Source organism: Bactrocera neohumeralis, chromosome 5, assembly GCF_024586455.1.
Source record: "Bactrocera neohumeralis isolate Rockhampton chromosome 5, APGP_CSIRO_Bneo_wtdbg2-racon-allhic-juicebox.fasta_v2, whole genome shotgun sequence".
Taxonomy (NCBI): Eukaryota; Metazoa; Arthropoda; class Insecta; order Diptera; family Tephritidae; genus Bactrocera; species Bactrocera neohumeralis.
The window spans coordinates 75187445-75212220 of record NC_065922.1 but is presented as its reverse complement, the minus strand read 5'-3'; the positions used below and the strand labels follow the sequence as shown (position 1 = coordinate 75212220).

At 34.7% G+C, this 24776-nt stretch overlaps 4 protein-coding genes across 6 annotated transcripts in view; 3 read left to right on the top strand and 1 right to left on the bottom strand.

The window, feature by feature from the left end:
• The first annotated feature begins 360 nt into the window (after positions 1-360).
• LOC126758483 (cell division control protein 45 homolog) lies at positions 361-2893 on the top strand. The gene is made up of 3 exons (XM_050472754.1): positions 361-998; positions 1091-1662; positions 1721-2893. The coding sequence occupies exons 1-3, from the start codon at positions 657-659 to the stop codon at positions 2535-2537; spliced, it is 1731 nt and encodes a 576-aa protein (XP_050328711.1). The 5' UTR covers positions 361-656; the 3' UTR covers positions 2538-2893.
• On the bottom strand, positions 2885-4445 carry LOC126758489 (mitochondrial tRNA-specific 2-thiouridylase 1). The gene is made up of 5 exons (XM_050472765.1): positions 4329-4445; positions 4100-4265; positions 3841-4025; positions 3552-3778; positions 2885-3496 (listed from the first exon to the last, which is right to left on the bottom strand). The coding sequence occupies exons 1-5, from the start codon at positions 4402-4404 to the stop codon at positions 2978-2980; spliced, it is 1173 nt and encodes a 390-aa protein (XP_050328722.1). The 5' UTR covers positions 4405-4445; the 3' UTR covers positions 2885-2977.
• Positions 4446-4501: 56 nt separating this feature from the next.
• Positions 4502-7733, top strand: LOC126758480 (zinc finger protein 184-like). 2 transcript variants are annotated; one of them, XM_050472750.1, is made up of 10 exons: positions 4502-4725; positions 4788-5349; positions 5422-5641; positions 5704-5916; positions 5980-6382; positions 6471-6603; positions 6772-6860; positions 6915-7059; positions 7212-7267; positions 7352-7733. In XM_050472750.1, the coding sequence occupies exons 1-10, from the start codon at positions 4597-4599 to the stop codon at positions 7508-7510; spliced, it is 2109 nt and encodes a 702-aa protein (XP_050328707.1). In that variant the 5' UTR covers positions 4502-4596; the 3' UTR covers positions 7511-7733. The 2 variants fall into 2 exon arrangements, with proteins under 2 accessions (XP_050328707.1, XP_050328708.1); XM_050472751.1 differs by having other exon boundaries at positions 4650-4732; positions 7352-7732.
• Positions 7734-8312: 579 nt separating this feature from the next.
• LOC126758490 (uncharacterized calcium-binding protein B0563.7) overlaps positions 8313-24776 on the top strand; it is a 28187-nt gene continuing 11723 nt past the window's right edge. The window contains exons 1-2 of one of the 2 annotated variants that reach the window (XM_050472768.1): positions 8313-8610; positions 8835-9039. The gene's annotated coding sequence lies outside the window, so the exon portion shown is untranslated. Of the gene's footprint in view, positions 8694-8834; positions 9040-24776 lie in introns of both variants that reach the window. The other variant, XM_050472767.1, reaches the window with a different exon arrangement.

Here is a 24776-nt window from a genome sequence, read left to right as displayed (position 1 = left end):
TACAAATAATTAAATGATTATATTTAAATTACTTGAGGCTGAATTATCACCTGTAATAAATATTCATAAATTAAACTTCAAAATTTAAATTTGCCAATATGCAATTCCACTACGTTCCTCTTCTTAGGATCAATCCTTAACGTTTTTTAATTTCTGATTGTGTATGCAACATAAAAAATATAATATTTGATTTTTGTTTTTGCTATATCACTTAAACTTTCTTTTTTAATTCTTAAAAGTTTATTTTTATGTTTTAAAATTAAATATTTATTTATTTCTTGTTACATTTGTTTTCATTTCAAAAGCAACTCTGTTTAAACAATCTTTCAAATTGAACATACCCCACGAACAAGAGTTTCCCGCTTTTTAAAACAACATGGGAAAGTGAACAGGACGATCATTGGAAATTTTGCAAACTTTATTTCGCTGCTGAAACAACGATTAAAATAAAAAATCTAATAGGAATACATTAGTAACATCAGTTTATCGCGTGTTTTGAAGAAATATATAAGGATATAAACATTATTTAGCGTGAAACGGCCAATAATTATGTAGAGCTCAAGTGGTGATCGCGAGCAGCTGTCAGGCACAGCATATTTAAATAGAAAAAAAACCGAAAGAAATTACTTAGTGTACACAAATAATAAAAAATTGCAATGTTTATACAAGACCTCAGACAGGATTTTTACAATCGACTAGTGGGCAAACGCCTGCTTATAATTGTCAATTATGATATCGATGCTATATGTGCTAGTAAGATTTTGCAGTCCCTCTTCAAATATGACCACATGCTATATTCGGTGGTACCAATAATGGGTTTGGCCGGATTGCAACGCGCTTACAACGAACATCAGGGTGATGTAAAGTACGTGCTGCTAGTGAATTGTGGCGGTTGTGTAGACGTTGTAGAATTACTGCAACCCGAAGAGGATGTAACGTTTTTTATTTGCGATGCGCATCGGCCTTTGGATGTGTGCAACATTTACAGTGACCGACAGGTGGGCTATATTACATACCATGTTATGGATATATATATAAAATATATATAAATATAACTTTCTTATTATATTTTATTAAATATTTTTTTAAGGTGTGCATATTAGGTGATCCTGCTCTGGAAGAGAATATACCCACATTCGAATCCATATTTTGTGAATCAGAAGATGAGGACAGTGATAATGACGGCGATGATGATGCAGGCCATGATAGTGGTGCCGGCGGTTCTGATGAAGAAGGCAGTGAAAAAGTAGATCGACCACCCGCACAGAAGCTGAGTCGCCTTGAACGTCACGAGCAGCGTATTATAAAGCAACGTCAACGTCGTACATGGGAGAATGAACGAGATCGAATAATGTTCGAATATACACAATACAGCTTTTATGGGCGTTCGACGGCGTTAAACATATTTGAATTAGCTTGGAAACTATCCAAGGATAATATGGATTTGTTGTGGTGGGCCATTGTGGGTCTCACAGAGCAATTGATTTTGGGCAAAATAGAGAGTAGCGCGTATACGTTGGAAATTGAGAATGTGCAGTCGCATGTATCGCGTTTAACAAATAAAACCAACGATCAGAACAATATGAGTGCCTCGAAGATAAATTTTGAAAATGACTTGCACTTAGTGTTGTACCGACACTGGAGTGTGGTGGAGTCAATGCGGTGTGTGGATGAAATTTTTTTGTGTAAAGTAATTTAACTGATAATTTAAATTTTTTAGTTACTCCATGTATTGTGCGTGCAAATTGCGTTTGTGGACTTTGCGCGGTGAGAAGCGTCTGCATGAGCTGCTGGTCGAAATGGGTTTGCCATTAGTGCAAGCGAGACAAATGTTCAGCGCAATGGATTTGGTGTTGCGTCAGGAGTTCTATAAAATGTTGGAAAAACTGGCGGAAAAATATAACATTCCGGATATAGTCTACGGTTCATTCACGCTCAATTATGGCTATCGAAATCGATATTCGGCGGCCGATTACGTTTATGGCATGCTAGCCATTTTGGAATCAGTGAAAAAGGATAAAACACCAGAGGATTGTTTTTTAGAAGCGTTGGATAGCTTATCGCGCAGTCATCGTGACATTATGCTGCAAGGCATTGAAAATGCCAAACTCTTACTATCGTCCATATTCAAACAAGTACAAAGCAGCTTGGAGGCGCATCAAGTGCTCTCTACAGGCACATTCTTCTACTACATTTTAAACGAAGAAAATACATATTTCTCCTACCCGTACGGTTTGACTTTGCTGGCAAAGTTTATGTTAAACGGTCACGTCGCGGTATCGCGTAGTCGGCAAGCGCCTGAATTGCCGCTAATCGCCAGTTGTCCGGTGGATTTGGAACGTGGCCTGTGCCTCTTGGTGGGTATACCACCGGTGCGTGAAGATTCACCGAAAAACTTCTTTGGCAAAGCGTTTGAACAGGCTGCTAGCAAATGTAACGCAGTTATTTTACAGGATTTCTTCGAGACCTCGCTAATACAAATTAGACAAAATGATATGGCGAAATTTTTAGATGCGCTCACTGTGCTTTTGGCTTAGTAAATTTGTCTTTTAAGTTTAGTTTATAAGCAGTTAAGTAAATTAATAATATAGACACGTTTTATTTATAAGAAATGTAACCAATATTTAACCGTTATATGACCTGATAAGATTGTTAATATTAGATTTCTAGTTATATTTGTAAACAATAGCACAACGATGACTTTGTAATTGGTCAATGCCGTTATACGTATTCATGTTTTATTTAGCATTTCTCGACGCAAAAGCACGCAGAACGCATTGAACCAAAAAAATATGGAATTTTATATGCAAACCATTAGAAAAACGTGCATTAAAATAATAGCAAAATAAAACACTACAAAAGTCCAGATTAAAATACGAGGAAATTGAACGAAGTAACGTTTTTTCTTTTAATTTTTTTATCAAAAGAAAAATGTCAAAACAGTATTTGTGGCATAAGAGAAATACTATTTTATTTGTCAACTCTGTTTCAGTATTCCCACTTCCGCCACCCTTTCCTCCACACTTCGGCAGGCGCTCACGATGCGCGCTGAACCCAAACAAGCCGTTTCACTATAGAAAACTGCATATTGCCCTGGCGTAAGCGCACGCAATGGCTTATCCAGAGTTATTGTCACGCCGGCAGTCTCTTTGGCTGAATTTTCAACCACGCAATCAACTAGCGGTTTTGTGTGCTGGAAGCGAAAGCGGCAACGCAACTGCTGACCAGCAACGTCAGCACCAGCACTTAAGGGATCGTTGCACAGCCAATTTGGTACACCTGCGTGTATGACATCGCTGTATAACGCGGGATGCTCATGACCCGAAGCCACGTAGATAACATTATTGGCGACATCTTTTTGCGCCACAAAATACGGACGCAGGTAGGAGGCCAAACGACAACGTTGCCCAATGGTCCACGTGTGTACGCCTTCATGTGTGCCCACAATTTTTCCATTGTCTATATCCACAAAATGCCCCGTGCGCGGTTGTATGTACTGTAAGACTACTGCATGAATTTATTCAGCAGGAAAATGTGCTTTAAAGTTTTACCTCCTTAATAAACTGTTTGAAATCGCGATTTCCTACAAAACAAATGCCGGTGCTTTCCTTCTTTTGAGCCAGTCGCTCTAAGCCGCATTCACGCGCTAGTGCTTTGATTTCTTGTTTCAAGGCGTCACCCAGCGGGAACATGGTGCGACTGAGAGTGTGTCGTTGTATGCCAGAGAGAAAAAACGTTTGATCCTTGAACGTATCGCGTGGTATGAGCAAGTGCACGTCTATGTTTCAGGGAAATTATTTGCTTGAGCACATTTTCAACACAATTAAATAGCGTACATACCACCATTAGCGTTGTAGTGCTGCAGAAAGTTACCAAAACTTGTTTTTGCATAATGTCCCGTAGCAATGGCATCACATTGTAACTGCTCTGTGGCATATTTATAGAATAAGTCGAATTTTATATACTTGTTACAAAGTATATCGGGATTTGGTGTCAGTCCATTCTGATAATCTTCCAGGAAAGCGCTGTTGTTGGCAATTTATTATTTATATTGTTTATTAAAGACGGTAAATGTTAGTGTAGCACATAGTAGTCACACCTGAACACCGAGTTCCAATATTCCTTAACATAATTCACCGTGTGCAGTTCAATGCCAAGCTTTTGGCATGTATACTCCGCGTCACGGTAGTCCTGCTCACCACTGCAAGCGCCCATTTCATCAAATTCATCCCAATTTTTCATGAAAGCGCCAATCACATTGTAGCCTTTATTTAGTATAAGTCATAGCTTTATTTGCATTCTTGTATATTGAAAACTGAAGCACTAACCTTTTTGCTTGAGTAGCAATGCAGAAATGGCGCTATCGACCCCACCTGATATGCCAATCACAACATTACGGAACATCCTAAAACGGATAACTCCTCGCGATTTTTCACCTAACAGCTGGTTTTTTTTGTTTACTAGCTTGACAGTCCGCAATGAACAGCTGCTCACCGGTTTAGCAGCTGACAAGTTGTAAATTGTGTTTATTTTATAGTGGACGTCAACTGGTGTATATTAAATATTTGTTGTGCTTTTAAGAAAGGAACTTGTAAAATGCAAACGGACTTAACACATTGCAGCCTGTGTTTATATCAAGATAAAATAGTAATACCCTTGCGCGATGACGTTAGTAAGGCTACGGCGGACATTTTGGCTACCGTGCACACATTTATGGGTTTGCTGGTAAGTTGTAAATTTGACTGAATGGAAGTGGAGCACATTGTTTAATTTTTAAATATTTAAAGCTTACTAGCAACGATGCTATATGTGTGAATTGCTGGGCCAGCGTAGACAATTTTCGCAAATTTTGCTTGCTGATAGCTGAGCGACAGGCGGCCGAGGTGCAGCAAGATACAGCGCTTAAGTGCTCAATCGAAAAGCATGCAACAGAAAATTACTCTGCGAATGACAGTGTTATGCATAAAGCTACACAAAATAGGAATGTTCCCATAAACCGCAAGGATGTAAGCTTGAAGACAGACGAAAATATAAAAACCAGTCCGAAAGGAAGATTAAAAGTGCAAAGCGAAGCAGAAACACAACTCGAGCAACAACCAGCATTTGTCGAAGTGAGAAATGGTGCCACCACAATAGCGCCACTCGCGTTGGAAGAGACAGCTGACAATGTAAAAAATAGACAGCATACGCATCCGCAACTCAATAAGACTGATATGCAAGATACAACACTGCAGCAAAACCAAACACATACAAATACTGAAGCGGAGCGCGACGCCGACACACTATCTGATACAGAAAGCGTTATAACTGCATCGAGCGCACAGACAAATGGAAGCCCACTGCTTGGCGGTAAGCCGCAGTATTTACTTGCTACTTTTACTTAACAGATGTATATGCAGTAATGTGCTAATTTTTTCGTAGATGCCGAAAGTCAGGCTGCGGAGGACAAATTGATTGCTAAGCACCTGCAGCTGAAATGTGAAGTGTGCGAATTTGAAGCGAAATGCTTTAAATCACTTAAAGCGCACTACAAGCGGCTACATAATAGCAACGGTTATGTAGTTTGCTGTGAGAAGCGTCTTTATAAACGCTTCATGTTGTTAGATCACATAAATGTGCATCGTAATCCCACATACTTTTCGTAAGTGGCAAAAATGTCAATATAATGTCTTGAAATTCAGCATTTTTACTTTTTTTTTAAAGCTGCACCGACTGCGACATGAATTTCGCTGACCGCCTGTGCCTGCGAAATCATATGCTGCTGAAGCATCCGCAAGCAACAGAGCTGCCGCACGTGTGCGCAATATGTGGTGCGCGTTTTGCTAAAGTGCGGTTTCTGCAGCAACATGCGCGCAAGCATATGAACGACGCGGCACAGGATGCGGAACAGCAGCAGTGCGCGATCTGCGCGAAGAGGTACATTGCAATACTATTTATAGCGCGGGTCTTAATATTAAATTTCATTTATTAATATTGCAGCTTTGCGAATGCTGTGCGCCTGCAAGAGCATATGAAGCGTGTACACGACAACAGCAAGTTATTTGTATGCAAACACTGCGGGCATGAGGTGAGCGGCAAGCAGTGCTATGTGCGTCACTTGGCGCAACACGGCGCGAAGCGTGAGTCCACAATCGCCAAGCGGCGCGGTCAAGGCGTACAGTGTACCGAGTGCGATAAATGGCTAGCGAACAAATCTAGCCTGCGTGTGCATATGATCCGCCATACGGATCCAACGAGCGTGTACGCCTGTCAATTGTGTGATACGAAAGAGTCAACGCGTGTGGCACTGAACGAGCACAAGCGTCTGTGCCACGGCATTGAGCTGCAGCCACATGTTTGTCAGGTGTGTGCGCGCAACTTCAGCACAACGCGGAGCTTGCGGGTCAGTATGCTATTACTTTTAAACGTTTTGCCATTTTTCTTAATATTTTTAATTAATTTATTATTTTTCAATTTCTTTTTTTTTTAAGGAGCACATGGCCACCCACACCGGGGAAAATCTTTACAGCTGCAACTACTGTGACAAACGTTTTAAGTGCTCTTCCAATTTATACGCGCATCGCAAGTGGAAACACCCAACAGAGTGGGCGCAAGATCAAAGCGGTAAGGAGTTAGGTGATAAACATTATTTGATCAAAAAATAATAAATTATAGTTCTTGTTACAAATATTCTTTTAACGTTGATTGTAACATTCCATTCATTTATTTAAATACTAAATATTTTTTGCTGTTTTTATTGCATTGTTTTTTATGTTTTCCTTTGTTTTTCAGAGTACAAGCGTCTGTGCCACGGCATTGAGCAGCAGCTACATGTTTGTCAGGTGTGTGCGCGCGACTTCAGTACAAAGCGGGGATTGCGGGTCAGTATGCTATTACTTTTAAACTTTTTGCCATTTTCAATTTCTTTTTTTCAGGAACACATGGCCACCCACACCGGGGAAGATCTCTACACGTGCAACTACTGTGACAAACGTTTTAAAAGCAATTCCAATTTATACACGCATCGCAAGTGGAAACACCCAACAGAGTGGTCGCAAGATCAGAGCGGCAAGGAGCTAGGTTATAAAAATTTATTAAAAAAAAAAATTAATTATAGCTCTTGTTACTAATATTTTGTTAACTAATATTTTTTGCTGTTTTTTTGGTTTATTTATCGTATCTTTTCTCATAACTTATCGCATTGTTTTTTTATGTTGTCCTTTGTTTTCCAGAGCCACATGTTTGTCAGGTGTGTGCGCGCAACTTCAGCACAAAGCGGGGGTTGAGGGTCAGTATGATATTACTTTTAAACTTTTTGACATTTTTCTTAATTTATTGAATTAATTTATGTTTTTCAATTTCTTTTTTTCAGGACCACATGACCACCCATACCGGGGAAGATCTCTACAGCTGCAACTACTGTGACAAACGTTTTAAAAGCAATTCCCATTTTTTCGAGCATCGCAAGTGGAAACACCCAACAGAGTGGGCGCAAAATCAGAGCGGCAAGGAGTTAGACGATAAACATTGATTAAAAAAATTAATAATTTATAGCTCTTGTTACTAGAATTTTTTTAAAGTTGATAGTAACATTCCACGAATTTTATTTAAAGTGCAAAGGCAGAAAGTTTTCAAAAAAAAAAAAAAAAAAAATAGTTTAAAAACATTAAATTCTATGTATGTAAGAATAAATTCAAAATATATAAATATGTATGTATACAAATTTAAAGCAATAACTTCTAAAAAAAACATAAATATTTAAGCATTTAGTAATTTTTTTTAAGATTATAGAAATAAATTTAATCTAAAAATAAAATAATATAATATTACGCTCAAAAGTCTCTCTTTTTAGATTATTTGTAAAATTTGCATAGTGGTTTTGCAACCAGAAGTTTAATATTTTTATTTATCTTATCTTTTTCAGCATTTATTTTATTGTTTTTTATGGTTTTCTTTGTTTTTGCTTTATTACAATATTTTTTAATACTTTTCAAATAAATTTATCAATATTTTTAAATTATTGTGTTTAAATTGAATTTTCTTTACAAAGCTGTGCTTGTATTTTCCTTTTCTATTGTTTATTTTGCGTTCATATTTTCCTTTTTAATTTTTTTATTTTGACTTGATTTTATACAGTTATTTTGATTTAATCAGTATGTCATTAATCGATAACACAATCGAATTTGTAATCAACTTTGTACAGCGCTGTGGCAACACTATTTACCGTCCCAACTCACACCGTTGTATGGCGTACAGGACGTATGAGTAACTTCGCAGCATCCTAACGGCCAAATGTGCTCAGCGCAAAATAATCACTTTTAGTTCTTCGGCGGCCAACGTTGTGTTCGCATGTATTTCTAACGGTACTTACGAAACATTGAAAAATTCAAAGTGTGTTAGAAATCTAAAACTAAAAATAAAACAGCAAAGAAAAGAACGCCGACCGGAAGTCAAGCCACAATTGTGTCAGCATCCGCGCGCAACAACAAAAAAATAAACACACAGCAATTTAACAGTATTTGTGGTTCTTTGTTTTTGTGGTTTTTGAATTTCAACAACGAAACTCGTCAAATGTAAACAGTGCCGCGGGCATTTACTCCACGCTTGCTGTGTCTGCCTCTGTGTGTGTGTGTGCGTATGACTTTGTATTGCACTGTGCTTGAGTGTTTTGATTGAAGTTGTGCAAGTTGTTGTGCTGCACTCTGTCTTATCAAGTGAGTGGTGCTTAACGGCGCGTGTTGTTGTTTGCTTACCTCAATCATTCACACACATACATACATATGTATATGTACATATGTATTAGGACGTAGTATTATGCTTTATTTTACGATTTGAAATAAACATAAATGTTCTAGCGAGTGTTAATTTTATGAACAACAACAACTGCATTTTACAAAATAATCACAAGGAAGCAAATTTGTGCGCAATTTAACAGGAAATATAAGAGTCACGAAATATAAAACAAAATATAAAATAAAAAAAAAGCAAAAACTTATATTAAATATACATATGTATATAAAAATAAAAAAAACTTCAAAAAATAAAGAAAAATTTTTGCTGGTAAGTTCTTATGTATATTTAAATTTTTTTGAAATTAATAATAAAAAATTTAGTGAAAAATTTAGCATTAAATAACACTGATACAATTTTTAAGCAATTTTTAAAATGACAAAAAATTTATAAGAATGATTTTGATATTTTTTAAATTATTTTAGTTTTGTCGTTGACATTTTTTACTTAAAAAATTATTAAATTGATCAAAATAAACATTTTAAGTTTGAGTATTTAGCAGGGTTGTAAATAATGCATTAAAAATAACATTTTTTATTCCTCACCACATAATTGAGAATCAAAAAATAAATTATTTTAAAATTAAAATTTTTCCTTGTTTGTGTACAACATTTAAATTTAAAAAATATATATTTTTCTTGGGTACCAAATTTCTTGGATAAAATAAGCCCAACAACGAGATTAAAATATGAAAATTTAGTTTGCTATACCAACATCGGAATCCGAAATTTATGAATTAAAAATTCGCAACCCTGGGTTTCAGTTATACAACTATTTTATTATAAAAATATTGATTGTTTTTTTACGAAATATAAAAATTAGGTAAAACCTAAATCAAAAATTTTAAAACTAAAAAAGTTCTTTAGATAATTAAAACAAAATTTTTCAAAAAATAAAAATTAGTTAAAGTTTAATTCAAAATTTTAAAGCTAAAAATATTCTTTAGGTAATAAAAAAAATTCCAATTTTTTTTTATAAATTTCTATGAATTCATATTATTATAGTATTTTTATTTAAGCCTGGCCAAAAAATGTATTACAAGTTTTAAAAACCATAAAATCAAATTGTTTACGAAAATAAATTTAATTTAAATTAATTTTCTTAAAAATAACTTTATCAAATTTCAATACAAATAATTTTAGTATATATTAAAAAAAATTTATATTAATAAGAAAAGAATATTAAAATTATTTTTTTATTAACAAATATTCATTTTTTTTTAATAAATACTAAAACAATTTTTTTTTTAATTTATCAAAATTATTTTTAAGAAAATAAATTCAAATTAAATTATATTTTAATATTAATAATTATATATATAATTTTTTTCATTGATAATTTTATTAATAATATGAAAATTAGTTTGTATGAATTTACATATTTCAACTGAAATAAAAGTTGTAACTCTGAATGGTTACTCATACGTCATGTTGTCCATTTGCCTAAATCACTTCGTATTATAAAAACTAATTTTTAATTAATTAATTTAACTAATTTTATTTAAATTAAATTAATCACACGACATAAAGTCTTCAGGAAATATAAAACCAAATTTTTTAAGACAAATTTATACAATAATTTAATATTACATTTATTTAAAAAAAAAAAAAAAATAATAATAAGCACATCTGGACAAAATAAATTTAAATATATTACAAAAAAAATAATTTAAATTGCATAAAATCAAATTGTTTGCAGATATAAATCGTCTAAACTTATTTATTTTTTTTAATCTTTTTAAAATTTTAAATATAAAAAAATTCAAAAATTATTTATTAACAATAATTTTAATATTATTTTTAAGTATTAAAATGTATTGAAAAAATGCTTTGCATTTAAATTTAAATCTTTAACTGAAATTTTGTATGAATTTTTTTAATTGTATCTCTGACAAGTTACTCATACGCCATGTTGTCTACTTTTTCGAATCCATGCAATATTTTGAAAACTCGTTTAATTTTAATGAGTAAGTTAACTTGTCAAAAAATTACACGAAAACCGACGGAAGTTTTAAAACCTTTATTTTAGTTGGTCCGAAATAGCTTTATGGTTTATAACTGAGTCAAGAAACTGAGGTGGGAAAAATTGCTTTGTCCTCATAGTTTCGAGTATGAAACTCTAATTTTCTAATTGTAGAGACTTGAACCGAAATGATGGGAAACAAGTTTTTTCATATTATAAAAAGTAGCCGGTTTGGGAAAACCTTAGACTTAGGAGGTTTTCTAGTGCAGATCCATGAATTTCAGAAAATTTTTAAAGTATCAAAAAATAGCACGCCATACCCCCGACTTCAAACCTTCTATAATAATTAAACTTAAAAATATATATATTGGGTAGTCGAAAAAGTCTTTTCGTATTTCTTTTAGAAAAATTAAAAATTTAATAGAAACACTTTTTTTAGAAAAATTTTGTATTTTTTTTTATGAAATGGCGACGGCCTGAAAAAAAAAAACAATTTTTATATACCCTTTTTGATTGTTTTGATATTTTTTAAATTGTGTTAATTTAAATTTTCAAATATGGATAGTTCCGGGTTTAGATAAGTCTATTAAGAAGTCGCTCTAAAATTTTAAGGTAAATCGTTTCAAGTGAACCTGATAAATCGTGATCATCTTTTTGAACAAGATTATTTCGAGAAAAACGCTAAAGCTTCACTTCTGAGTTTAGATACCGGGGCAGCAATGTACCTACTACATATAGTATGTATATCTCCGAAAATAATTTGAATTTTGATAAATCGTCTTGTACACACATGCTTGAATACTTAAACTTAAAAAAAATATGCAATAAAAATCGTTTTTTTTATACTAGGATACACCCTTAAGGTTTGAGCCAGTTTTCTAGTTTAGTTAATAAAAAAAAGTTACGACGCCCAAGATCAATAGCTCTTTGAGTGTAAACGCCATATTATATTGGTAGTCGAAAAAGTCTTTTCGTATTTTAAATCAAACTTCAATGAATAATGAACAAAAAAAGAACATTTTGGTCGACCACTTTTTGCCATTTTTCCGCTAGAGACATTATGCCATCAGTGTAAAACTAAAAATCGAAATTTCGAAAATTCCTGAACGGAAGCGAGCGAACCATTGTTGTGCTACACGAACTGATACAGCTTCGTCTCCGTAAACTTCATAAATTTTATTGGTGGCTTGTGTGGCATTCTTCCCCTTTTATACAAAAATTTCAAAATATAGCGAATTTCTTCATTACTTTCACTCATTTTTGAACAGCTCTAACTTTTTTTCTACTTCCCCGAATTTAATTTTTTTAATTTTAAATGAAGCACAAAACCTCAGCATTCCAACATTATATGGTATGACACAAAGAGATTGGTAGCACTGGAGATATACGACTTCAACGACATCTATTGACAAAATACGAAAAGACTTTTTCGACTACTCAATATATGACGTTTTAAATATTAAAAACTTTTTTATTGTCCTCAGCAAAACTAAGTAGCTACGATTTTAGTTTCGCTTTTCGCATTTCCTTTTAGTAATTTATATGCGCCTTCACATCTCCTTTTAGCATTTTGCAATTTGTGTTTCCGCTTGCAGCTGAAACGGCCTACGCAATTAGCTCAGCTGGCAACTTTTATAGCGTTTAAATCCGCAATTTAAAATAGTAAACCTGCACTGATCTAAATTTATGCACAAATATATTTATGTGTAGCTATAAATATTTATATAAACATAAACAATATGTACATATGTATGTATATAGTAAACAATATTTGTGTGTGCAAAATGCGAGTAGTTTATAGTTTGTGTATGTGTGTCTCCATTAAAATTGGCTCACATATTGCCTCATATTGCAAAACGCTTATGGCTAAACGTACGTAATCTAACGGGATTTTTCCAATCCCAGCATGTAACTAAATATTTAGTAGACAAGCTGCAGTATTATGTCGCCTACAATTTTACGCTTGAAATTAAAATTGAAATTTAAAATGCATTGGCATTTTGGTAGGGAATTTTCAATGTTGCCTTAAGCGTTTAAGAGTTTGTGAAATTAATTGACTGTGTATATTTTTTGCTGGTTTCGGATTTCGGTTTTTTGCTGAGCTTTGATTTTTTCCACAGCAGCATGTTTTTCTGCGTGCGTGGTGTTAAATTAATATTGACCAAGTTAAGCGATAAATAAGTGATGTCTGTGACAGTTTGATGATGACAATATAAATTGAACCAATCAGCAGAGTGATCAGTTGATAATTAGAGTAATTAATTAGTAATAACATTTAAATATATGAGTGTTTAACTCAGAAGAGTTTATAAATGAAAAAGTGCTGGCAGAGGGAACGGTCGAAGAAGCTATAAAGTATATCTATAAACGTTCAGCGAGACGAGTCTGTATATACATATATGCAAATTAGTTCTTCAATTTTTGAGATATCGGTCTGAAATTTTTTAAACAACCTTTTCTTCCAAAGAAGTTGCTCATTTGTCGGAATGGCATATAACGTACCACTGTAGCTTATAGCTGCCATACAAACTCAACGATCGGTATCAAATGCTTGTATGGAAAACTTTTTAATTTTACGAGGTATCTACAAGAAATTTCACTAACTGCATAAATTTTATAAAAATTAATAAAATAAATAGTAAATTAATTTATAAAATTAATTTTTAATAAAAGATAAATTTAATAATTAAAAAATATATATATTCATTAATAACAAAAGTATAATATTAGTTAATAAAAAGTTATTTTAATATTATTAACATTATTAATAAAAATAGTTTTTCAAATCGGACCACTTTAGCATATACATATGTAGCTGCAAAGTAAACTGCATTAATTTTATAAAAATTAATAAAATAAATAATTAATTAATTAATAAAAATAAATTTTAGTAAAAGATAAATTTAATAATAAAAAAATTATATTTATTAATAAAAAAAGTTGAGTATTAATTAGTAAAAAAATGTTTTAATATTATTAAAAAAATAATAATTTTATTGATTAATTAATTTAATTTTATTAATTAATTAATTTAATTTTATTAATTAATTTATTTAATTTTATTAATAATCATAAAATTATTTTTTAAGTATAATTAAATTTCAGTATAAACAAAACTTTGCATGAATTTACATATTTCAACTGAGATAAAAATTGTAACTCTGAAAAGTTACTCATACGTCATGTTGTCCATTTGCCTAAATCGCTGAAAGATCGGAATTAAGAGTGTGTATGGAAAACTTTTTGATGTGACGAGATATCTGCTACAAATTTGGCATAGAGATTATTGTCTGAAGCAATGCTGCAAGCTCCGAAGAAATTTGTTAGATCGGATCACTTTAGCATAAAGCCGCTATACAAGAGGAACGATCCAAATCAAGTGCTTGTATGGCAAACTTTTTTATTAAACAAGATATCTTCACGAAATTTGATATATATTATTGTCCAAGACAACGCAACGATCTCTGCACAAATAGCTCAAATCGGATCTCTTTAACATATATGTAGCTGCCATACAAACTGAACGCTTAGATTCCAGTACTTGTATGAAAATTTGTTTAATTTGACGAGATATCTGCCAGAAATTTGGCGTGAATTATTGTCTGAGGCAATGCTGCAATCTCCGAAGAAATTGTTCATATTGAAACACTATAGCATATAGCTGCCACACAAACTGGTCGATAAAAAATACTTGTAAGGAATATTTGTAACGAAGTTAACGTTTTTTCTCGTTTTTATCTAACTTTAGTTGCAATAATTCTCTGAAATAAATGTGTAAAAATTATTTTTGTGAAATGTATACCTCATTATTTCCACATTTCCTTAGTAATTGACGTTATAAGGTCTTACTTACAACAGTTAACGTCGATAACAAATTATTTTCAAGGTAAATGCACATACATATGTATATACAAATATATTTATGTATATAATTGCGGCTTGCCTCTTGTTCAAATATGCAGCTACTCGACAAGTGCATAACGGTTGCTAACAGCGGCACGCCACTCAATTAACAGGCAATGTGTGTGGAACATATTGCGCACCTTAAATTGCCAGCTAGTATTCTGATTAAATTCGATGAATAGCACTAAATTAATTAAGAAAATTTAAATACTTTGTATGTATGGTATTTCAAAATGTCTTAAGTTTCATATTTAATATTATGCAAATTATATTCTTATTACTCGCACTTTAACACTTAAACACATAGTTTATGGCATACGTAAATGTTCTCGTATAATATTTTTCACTTCATCAATAATATGCTTCATTTGCATAAATCGCCAATAAAAGCTTATGTTATTTGTAGCTTGGCAAAGCCGCTTATAATGCGCTTTTCCAACCACCGCTACAACAATAATGCCTTTACAATTTGTGCTCTTTGACATTTGCTAGGCCCTATGGTGCTCACATGAGCGAGGAATATATAAATTTTGCCGCCAAAGAAGCGGTTTTGGCAGGAAAATGAGAAATAGCTTTGGGCACCTCGAAGGGGTGCTCTAAACGTCGCTTTGAGTATGGCTCGTCAGCGGTTTCTTTGTGTGCCGAAACTAGTTCCTCTCGATAGTCGACTGAATTTTTCGCTACGGAGTATCAATGAGAGTTGAAGAGGGAAACGAGACGCATTTGCAGACAAAAAAGAGAGAGGCCGAAATGCGTGAGTACGAAGAGCTTGACAAGCTGGCCGATAGGGTAATGCTCGAAAATTCTACGAAAAGATGCGGCGATTATGGAGGGAACACTTCTTCAGACTGCTGAATGGCAGGGAAAGTATAATGCCAGGAGAAGGCGGACCCGATTCCCAAACGATGACGATGGAGCAGGCGTTCCATTGCCCAACCATGAACAAGTTCAAATAGCAATTACCCGTCTGAAGCACAACAAAGTGGTGGGATTGCCGGCCGAGCTATTCAAAGACGGCGGCGAAGAACTGATAAGTAGCAAGCATCAGCTTCTTTGTAAAATATGGTCGGACGAAAGCATGTCCAACGATTGGTATTTAAGTCTGCTCTACCCAATCCACAAAAAGGGAGACCCCACAATCTGCGCTAACTACCGTGAGATAAATCTGCTAAACATCACATATAAGGCTCTATCGAGCGTATTGTGTGAAAGATTAAAGGCCACCGTCAACAAACTGATTGGACCTTATCAGTGTGGCTTTAGGCCTGGAAAATCAACATCCGACTAGATATTCACCATGCGCCAAGTCTTGAAAAAGACCCATGAAAAGAGATTCGACACGCACCACCTCTTCGTCGATTTCAAAGCTGCTTTTGACAGCAAGAAAAGGCGCTCCCTTTATGCCGCGATGTTTGAATTTGGAATTCCCGCAAAACTAATTCGGCTGTGTCAACTGACGTTGAGCAACACGAAAAGCTACGTCAGGATTGGGAAGGACCTCTTCGAGCAGTTCAATACCAAACGAGGTTTCAGACGAGGCGACTCCCTTTTTGTGACTTCTTCAATCTACTTCTGCAGAAAATATTTCAAGCTGCAGAACTAAACAGAGAAGATATCATCTTATATAAGACTACAAACAAAACTCTATAAATCACTCATTATTCCCGTCCTGCTATATGGTGCAGAGGCATGGACAATGACAGCATCTGATGAGTCGAGGTTACGAGTTTTTGAGAGAAAGGTTCTGCGGAGGATTTATTGCCCTTTGAGATCTACGACGACATTGACATAGTTCAGCGAGTTAAAAGACAGCGGCTACGCTGGCTAGGTCATGTCGTCAGAATGGACGAAAACATTCCAGCTCTGCAAGTATTCGACGCAGTACCCGCGGGTGGAAGCAGAGGAAGAGGAAGACCTCCAATCCGTTGGAGAGACCAGGTGGAGAAGGACCTGGCTTAGAATATCCAATTGGCGCCACTTTGCGAAAAGAAGAAACGACTGGCGCGCTGTTGTTAACTCGAATATAACCGACTAAGCAGTTTCTACGGCAGTAAAAAGCAAATAGTACCTCAGAATCGGGAAGCTGATGGCTAGTTCTGTTAGACACTTAAAAGTTCCTTCTCTAGATCTACATATATCTACCACTTCCAGTACCAATGAGTGATTAGTGACGCAGCGTCCAGCAGCTGAAGGTCAACGCACGCACTGAGTCCGTATCAATCATATCTGCCAATAGTGCCTGTGTTTCAAAGTTATGCCACAACCTACCCATACAGCCTTAGCAGCTGTGCCGCTCTTCCGTCGGCACTCTTGCTACTGCCTCCCAGTTTATTAATTTCTTTTTTAATAAGCGCTCAGGTATTCTGCTTTGAAGTGTTTGCCACTGTGGCGTAAGCCAACACCAACGCACGCAAAAGTTTATTGAAACATATTTTTTCAACTTACGCATTTTTTTGCAACAATTTTCCATCGCTCGCCCACTTTTTCAACATGTTTTTTCTGCTTTCTGAGTTTTTCTAACATTTTGTTTTTATACTATCAAAACCAGCAAAGCTGTGGATATTCTCTGTTGCACATAAAAATGAGCAAACGCCAACTCTTCACGGGCATAATACATTTATGGCTTACCATAATCATAAAGCCAACAAACTGAGCACCACATTAAACTCCTGCCACGCCACTAACCTAAGCCCGCTTAATTTTATGCCAACTTAACACAGCTCTACTTGACTGAACTCAAACACAATGCACACAAACCGCCAGCCACTGTGGCTGCTTGCCCGCTTCCTTGAGCTGTTTGTGCGCATCGCTTTGTTATATTTACTGCATCCTTTGCTCTAGCCTTGTTTTTGTGGTTGTTGTTGTTGTTGTTGTTGTTGTACTATTGTTATTGTGCGTGTGTGTGTGATGTTTGACTTTTAATTAGCAGTGACCGGAAAGCACACACTTATAGCCAGACAAAAGATTGATACTTGTAAATATGTGAAAAATGAGCAAAAACAACAATGCAAAACCTGTTGCGGTTACGGAAATTGAGCTTATGTTGCAGGGATTTATTTTATTGTAAATTTGTTTACTTTTATGAATGAACTGGTGCAAAACGGCTATGGCAATGCGTGGGAGTTAATATTTTAAAGTTCAGGCATTTGGTATTGGCAAAAAATTGCGCTTCATTAAAAAATATTCAATCCATAAAGTAATTTTAGTGCAATTGAAAAATAAAACAAAGGCAACTGATAATTTCTGCTCCACCAAAGCTATAATACCCTTCACAGGTGCATGCCTTATAGCATAAAAAGGTATGACAAGAGCTTTACCTTGAATTTGAGCAGTCACTTTGTATGGCAGCTATTTGTTATCCTGGTCCAAACTGAAAAACAATCTTCGGAGATTGTGGCTGTTTTTGTGGAATAAAATATTTTATAATTTTGGAAAAAAGTCTGTATTCTAGTCTTAAAATAAATAATTTTTTTTTAAATTTTAATTATTCGAATTAAAATTCGAATTCCGGAATTATATTGGGTAGTCGAAAAAGTTTTTTCGTATTTTCTCAATAGATGTCGTTGCAGTCATATACATATCTCCAGTGCTACCAATCACATTGTGTCATACCAGATAGTGTTAGAAAGGTGAGATTTTAAGCTTCATTTAAGCAAAAAAAAATTTAATTCGGGAAAGTTGAAAAAAAAGTTACAGTTGTTCAAAAATGAGTGAAAATAATGAAGAAATTCGCTATACTTTGAAATTTTTGCATCAAAAAGGAACGAATGCCATGCAAGCCACCAATGAAATTAGTGAATTGTCTGTGAAAAATTTAATGAACCGAATTAACGTCTGCGATTCTTTGTTGAAACGAAATTAAATCGAACCATTTCTGAAACAAATGGTAACAAAAGACGAAAAGTGGATCAAATACGACAACAATGTGCGAAAAAGATTATGGTTCAAGCGTGGTGAAGCTCAACAAATGGTCGCAAGGCCAGGATTGACGCCTCGAAAGGTTATGCTGAATGTTTGGTGGGATTGGAAAAGAATCATGCACTATGAGCTGCTCCAGTTCGGTCGAACGATTGATTCTACATTTTACTGTCAACAACTGGTGAGATTGAAGCAAGCAATATAAAACAAACGGCCAGAACTGATCAGCAGAAAGGGCTTCGTCTTCCTTCAGAACAACGCTAGACCACACGCATCTTTGATGACTCGCCAAAAACTGGGAGAACTTGGCTGGGAAGTTTTGATGAATCCACCATATAGCCCTGACCTTGCACCATCGGACTATCATTTGTTTCGGTCAATGCGGAACTCCCTTAATGGAGTAAAGTTGCAGTTAATGGAGGGAAAGTTACTTGTCGCAGTTTTTCGCCGAGAAACCAGAAAAGTTTTACACTGATGGAATAATGGAAAAATAACCAAAATGGTCCATATTTGGCTTATTAAAGTTCATTATAAAGTAAAAAAAAATAAATTGAAGTTTGATTAGAAATACGAAAAGACTTTTTCGACTACCCAATGTATGTATTTTGCTGACTCGGACGGAACTGAAATTTTAAACGCGTATTGCTCGATAGAGTCTTTTGCTAAATGATACCCATGATTTCTCAAGTTTTACTGGATCGATTTACCTGATTTTTTTAGACAGACTTCCTTATGAAATTGTATATGGCTGGGCCTATCCCCATCGCCCAATTTCAATTTTTACTATTTTGAACAAATTCGTCAAAAGTCAAAAAAGTGGTAATTTTCTTTTACTTTTTTTCGGATAGGAAAAATTTTTTATTTTTATTTTTTGTTTTTTATGTTTCGAACAGATGAAAAAATTTTCAGTTTTGATTAATAATTATACCCTGAACAGGGTATTAAGTTTGCCAAGAAGTTTGTAACACCCAGAAGGAAGCGTCGGAGACCCTATCAAGTATATATATAAATGATCAGTATGTTGAGCTGAGTCGATTTAGCCATGTCCGTCTGTCTGTCTGTCTGTCTGACTGTCCGTCTGTATATATACGAACTATTCCCTCAGTTTTTAAGATACCTATCGTTTTGAAATTTTGCAAACGTCATTTTCTCTTCAAGACTACTCATTTGTCAGAACTGCCGATATCGGACAAACGGAACGATCAGAATCAAGGGCTTGTATGGAAAACTTTCGCATTTGACGTGGTATCTTCACGAAATTTGGCATGGATAACTGTTGAAGGTAATAATATAATCTTCGAAAAAACGTTCAGATCGGATTACTATAGCATATAGCTTCCGTACAAACTGAACACATAGTTACTAAAAAAAATGCACCTGTGGAGGGTATATTAGCTTGGGTGCAGCCGAAGTTAACGTTTTTTCTTGTTTTTTTTTTATATTCATATTAATAAATAAATAAACAAATATGTACCATTTTGGTCGACCACTTTTTGTGATTTTTCCGCTAGCGACATTATACCATCAGCGCAAAATTTTCAAAATACGAAAAGACTTTTTCGACTAACCAATATGAACACATTCTATTTACCACTTTTTATAATGTTCAGCTATGCACACGCAACAATTTCATTGTTTAACGGTTTATTTTTAATTTTCAACAAGTTTTCGGGAAGCGCGGGCAACAAATTGAAATTTTTATTGCTCGTAAAAAGCCGACAATTGCGTTGCGCGTTGGGAGTTTGTGTCAGTGCTTTTTAACCCTTTTTAAATGACTGCGTATAAAATATTTATAGTTTTGCTGTTTTTCTACGAACAACTACAACGAAAGCATTATTATTGCGCGTTGCTCGCCAAAGTTTGCACGCTTTCATTTGCATATTTGCAAAAGTTGCCAAAGTCACAAAAGTCACAAATAAAAACGGAGTCTGTGAAGTTATCAAACGCTCGTTAAGTTGTATTTATTTTTTACTTGGCTTGTGCTATTTTGGGATATTCGTACCTTTTTTACAATGAGCAACAATAGACATATGAGAAAGCACGCACGAATTGGGCTGGAAACGCAGTTAGCATTTAAATAAATTTTTCGTTTTTCTACACAAAAAGTAACAAATTGTTGTGTCAGTGTTGAGGAGAAGGGGTGCAGAGAAGTTGGCAGCTCATTTACATGAAATTTAATGATTAATGAGTTGTGCATATTTCAAAGCAACAGCTGTGTAGCTGCCACTTTTGACAGCGCTTGCGGTCGCAAATATGTCACATGTGGCAGTTTGTTGATTTTTTAAGACTTTGCTTTGCGGATTTCGGAAAACACATGAAAGAAGGTGGTGGAGTAGAAAGGGTAATAAAGGGTTGGTAATAATTGTCCTTATTTTGAGAAAATTTAAATGTTTTATAGAAGAGTTTAAACTCAAACTTTAGGGGTATTCTAGGCATGAATTTTAGATAATAAGTCTTTTAGAAAAAGGCAATTCATATTTTTATTATAAATTTTTTTATTAGTTATTTTATTTATTAATATTGCAGCATTTCATTGGAAAAAATACAAAAAGTTAAAAATTTCAAAAATTAGCAGGTGATAAATAAAATGGGGTGTTTCTAATAATTGGCACGAGACCATATCCACGATTTCACAAAAAAAAAATATTAATCACGAAAAATGTCGTAAATGACTGGAACTACGGAAATCTTCGAAAAAAAATTTTCTTTGTCTAAAAAAAAAAATAAAAAAAAATTGTTTCTGTCTGAAAAAAAATTAAAAAAAAATATTTAACTCTTTCGAATTTGTTAAACTGGAGCTACGGAAAACTTCGAAAAACAATTTTTTGTCAGAAAAAAAAATTTTTTTGACTCTTTTGAATTTGTTAAAAATAGTAAAAGTTAAAATTCGGCGATGGGGATAGTTCTAGCCATAGACAAACCCATAAGGAAGTCTGAAACAGAAAATATTTATCCAGAAAAATGTTGCAATGTCTGGAATTACGGAAAAGTTTGAAAATTTATTTTCTCATAAATTGGCGACTGCCTGAAAAAAAAATTTTCCAACACTTTTTTGACTGCTTCGAGTTTTTTAAAAAATAGTAAAAATTGATATTGATATTATTTATAATTTTTAAATATACATACATATACTTTTAACAGGTAATCGATCGAAGGAATACGATTTTCGATAATAATTTCTATTTTGCAAGCACTTTGAAGCGTAAATAGACTAGTTCCAAAAGCCTTTGAAAATGAAAAAAAAATTATGAAAATCATAGTAGGTTGATATTTATCAGAAAGAAAAGATGAAATGACAAACATAAAAGAAAAATAATTTACGGGCGATCTGTGGTAATGAACTATAACTTCCGTATATATGTACACTGTTTTCAACATATCCTCAAAACTTATATAAAAAATTTAAATAACCAAGTTTTTGTTTTTTTTTTTATTTTTAACTTGTACAAAAATATTTTCTTCTATCACGAAGAAGTTTACAATTTTCCGTCTTATGTTCCAAACACATTTTTTTTTTACTTCTTTTCAATAAAAAAAGTTCTCTCAGTTCAAATGACAAAATTTTTGGGTTTTTTTAACTTTTACAAAAATATTTTCTTCTTTCACGAAGAAGTTTCCAATTTTCTCTCTATGTTCCAAAGACACTGTATTTTTTTTATTTAAAGTGTTTTTTTTCCTTTTTTCAAACAATTTATCACAGTTTCCGGCAAAACTATGAGTCCTATTGAAAAAAGTTATAGGGCAATGTTGTAGATAATGGAAAGATCTATAACTTTCGTATATACACTTTCTTCACATAACCTTAAATTTTATGTGGAAAATTCAAATAACGATGTTTTTGTGTTTCTTACTTTTTTTTTCAATAAAAAAGTTTTCAAAGCAAAGTTTTTTTGAGCACCCAATAAGCTTTATGTTCCTTGAAGTATCACAGTATAAAAATACACAAATTGGTATGGTAAATTTTCTTAGAAAATGCAAAATAAATACACAAATTGCATTTTCTCTGGCTTGCAAGTGGCTATAACTCTTTAAATATAATACTTAATGTTGCCTACATGTAGGCGCACCGCCAAAGTAGTAAATTTTTTTTAGTACCGCCACAGGTCGCCAGTCTTTAGAAAGCTGTTAACGTGAATATTCTTGCCAAAAAGGCATTTCTCCACCGATTAATCGTTAAGCATTAAACACCAACGATTTCATTTCTGCAAAAGTACACAGCTTCAACTTCTTACAAAATCAGCAACAACACAAACAACGTCTCCAAAATAATTTCATTAGCCGTTTGCTGCATTTCATTGAAATAATTCAATTTTATCGCTGCATAAAGCGCACAAGCATACTTGAATTTCATTTTGTGAGCAACTACAAAAACATGTTCATCATTTTCGCATATTTTACAACACACTATAATAATATTCATACCTTTTACAGCTTTGTAAAACTTACAGCACAAAAGCAGTGGCGCACATGCAGCAGCTGCCACTGTGAGCTTTTATTCATATGCGCACATTTATGCGCTGCTGCCGTCGCAGTAAACAGTAAATAACGGTCGTAGCACGTCTGCGCCATAGCGACGTTGCTTATCACAGCAGTATGGCACATATTCATGCATGTGAGTTGCCCGGCTACTCCCACTGCACTAATTTCATTTTTGCTTTTGCTCGCATTTTTCATTATTCTACGTGACATACTTTGCACCGTAGCTAATATTTCATTGCTGCATTGCTGCAAAAAGGCGATGCACGCCAGCGACACCAGCACTCAAGTGCCGCTATGCGTTTAAATGTGGCAGCAGGCGCAGTTTCATCTGCCCTGCAGCAGCGGCAACCAGCCGGCAGCCGGCAGTCAACATTGTCAGCAACTTTATTAACTTAATGCAACTTTGTTGGTGATCAACACCTAAAGTGTTAAGGCCGTGCGCACGCAGTGGCCGGGTGTGTGTGGTAGAGTTGCGGCCGAAGGCAATTTAGTAAATTTAAGTTTAATTTTTACTTTAAACAGTTGACTTCATTTTTTAATTGCATCACACACTGTCGTAAAGGGTGCGCCAATGAGGTTATATATGCAAAATGTGCGCAGAAAGCGTTTGAGATTTGTAGAGAGGCTAGTTCAGGGCACAGTTAAAATGCTAGCATGTCTCATACAGGGTTTGTCTGGAAAGTAATAGGACTGAGTCGATTTAAAAAATTTTATTTAACCAATCGTTGCAATTCATTAAAAACTTTCAAAATATGTTCCTTCTGCGTCGATTCAGCGCGTTTTCTAAGCATTGAAGACGTCACGGAAGGCATTCTCCGGAATAGCTTTGATTGCCGAAAAAAGGTCCGGGGCCACATCTGGGCTGTAGGACGGCTGCGAAAGCGTTGGTATGGCGGGCTTGGTTAGGTAGCTGTTCAGAAGAAAGGTGGTGTGAGCCGGGGCGTTGTCGTGGTGCAACTTCCAATCGGTTACGATGTCTTGTCGGACCCGATTGATGTTTCGTTTGAGTCTCTTGAAGACTTCCACGTAAAACTTGACGTTTACGGTTTGTCCAGGAGAAACAAATTCATGGTGGACAATGCCTTCGATGTCAAAAAAGACAATGAGCATCGTTTTCACTTTCGGTTTGCTCATTCATCAGCGACGTCTTCCCGGCCCTCCACAAAGGCCTAGTGCCACCTAGTGCCTGCTTGATCGTATCAAACGTCTCTGTCGCAGATTTACCGAGTTTTACACAGAATCTAATCGCGTATCTCTGCTCTAACAAACGTTGCATTTTCGGCTTGCATCACTCTCAGAAAACCGTCGCGCGAAAATGTTTGCCCTGACTCTCCAGGTGCTCGGAGACAACTGACCAGCCGCTTGTTAGCCAGAAACGCCCTTTACCGAATCCTGTCGGTGAGCGCACGCTCCGATCTCCAGTCGCGGCGGAAGAAAATTAGTCTTATTACTTTCCGGACAAACCCTGTTTAATGTCTAGTAAAAATATATCCATTAAATTGAAAGTTACATATATTTAGCAAAGTTAAGTTAGTTGGGTTAGGTTAGATGGCTGATCTCTGAGTTAGGCGTGGGATAACACATTATGATTATTATGTACAGTTCCTTGTGAAGCTAGATGAAAAACTTCTGCAGTTGGACCTATGCGTTTCTGGCATAAGAAAGCACAGATTTTTTTAAAATCCAAGTTCCTTTAAGCTACGAAGCGATTATCAGCACCGAAATCTCATGTAACCTAACCGAAA

Coding starts and splice junctions, on each gene's coding strand:
- LOC126758489 (XM_050472765.1), bottom strand. CDS start 4,404: ATGTTCCGTAATGTTGTGATTGGCATATCAGGTGGGGTCGATAGCGCC. Junction 4,026..4,099: donor TATTGGAACTCGGTGTTCAG/GTGTGACTACTA, acceptor TGCCAACAACAG/CGCTTTCCTGGAAGATTATC. Junction 3,497..3,551: donor TCAAACAGTTTATTAAGGAG/GTAAAACTTTAA, acceptor GTAGTCTTACAG/TACATACAACCGCGCACGGG.
- LOC126758483 (XM_050472754.1), top strand. CDS start 657: ATGTTTATACAAGACCTCAGACAGGATTTTTACAATCGACTAGTGGGC. Junction 999..1,090: donor ACATTTACAGTGACCGACAG/GTGGGCTATATT, acceptor TATTTTTTTAAG/GTGTGCATATTAGGTGATCC. Junction 1,663..1,720: donor AGTGTGGTGGAGTCAATGCG/GTGTGTGGATGA, acceptor TAAATTTTTTAG/TTACTCCATGTATTGTGCGT.
- LOC126758480 (XM_050472750.1), top strand. CDS start 4,597: ATGCAAACGGACTTAACACATTGCAGCCTGTGTTTATATCAAGATAAA. Junction 6,604..6,771: donor GTGGGCGCAAGATCAAAGCG/GTAAGGAGTTAG, acceptor TTTGTTTTTCAG/AGTACAAGCGTCTGTGCCAC. Junction 6,861..6,914: donor GTACAAAGCGGGGATTGCGG/GTCAGTATGCTA, acceptor TCTTTTTTTCAG/GAACACATGGCCACCCACAC.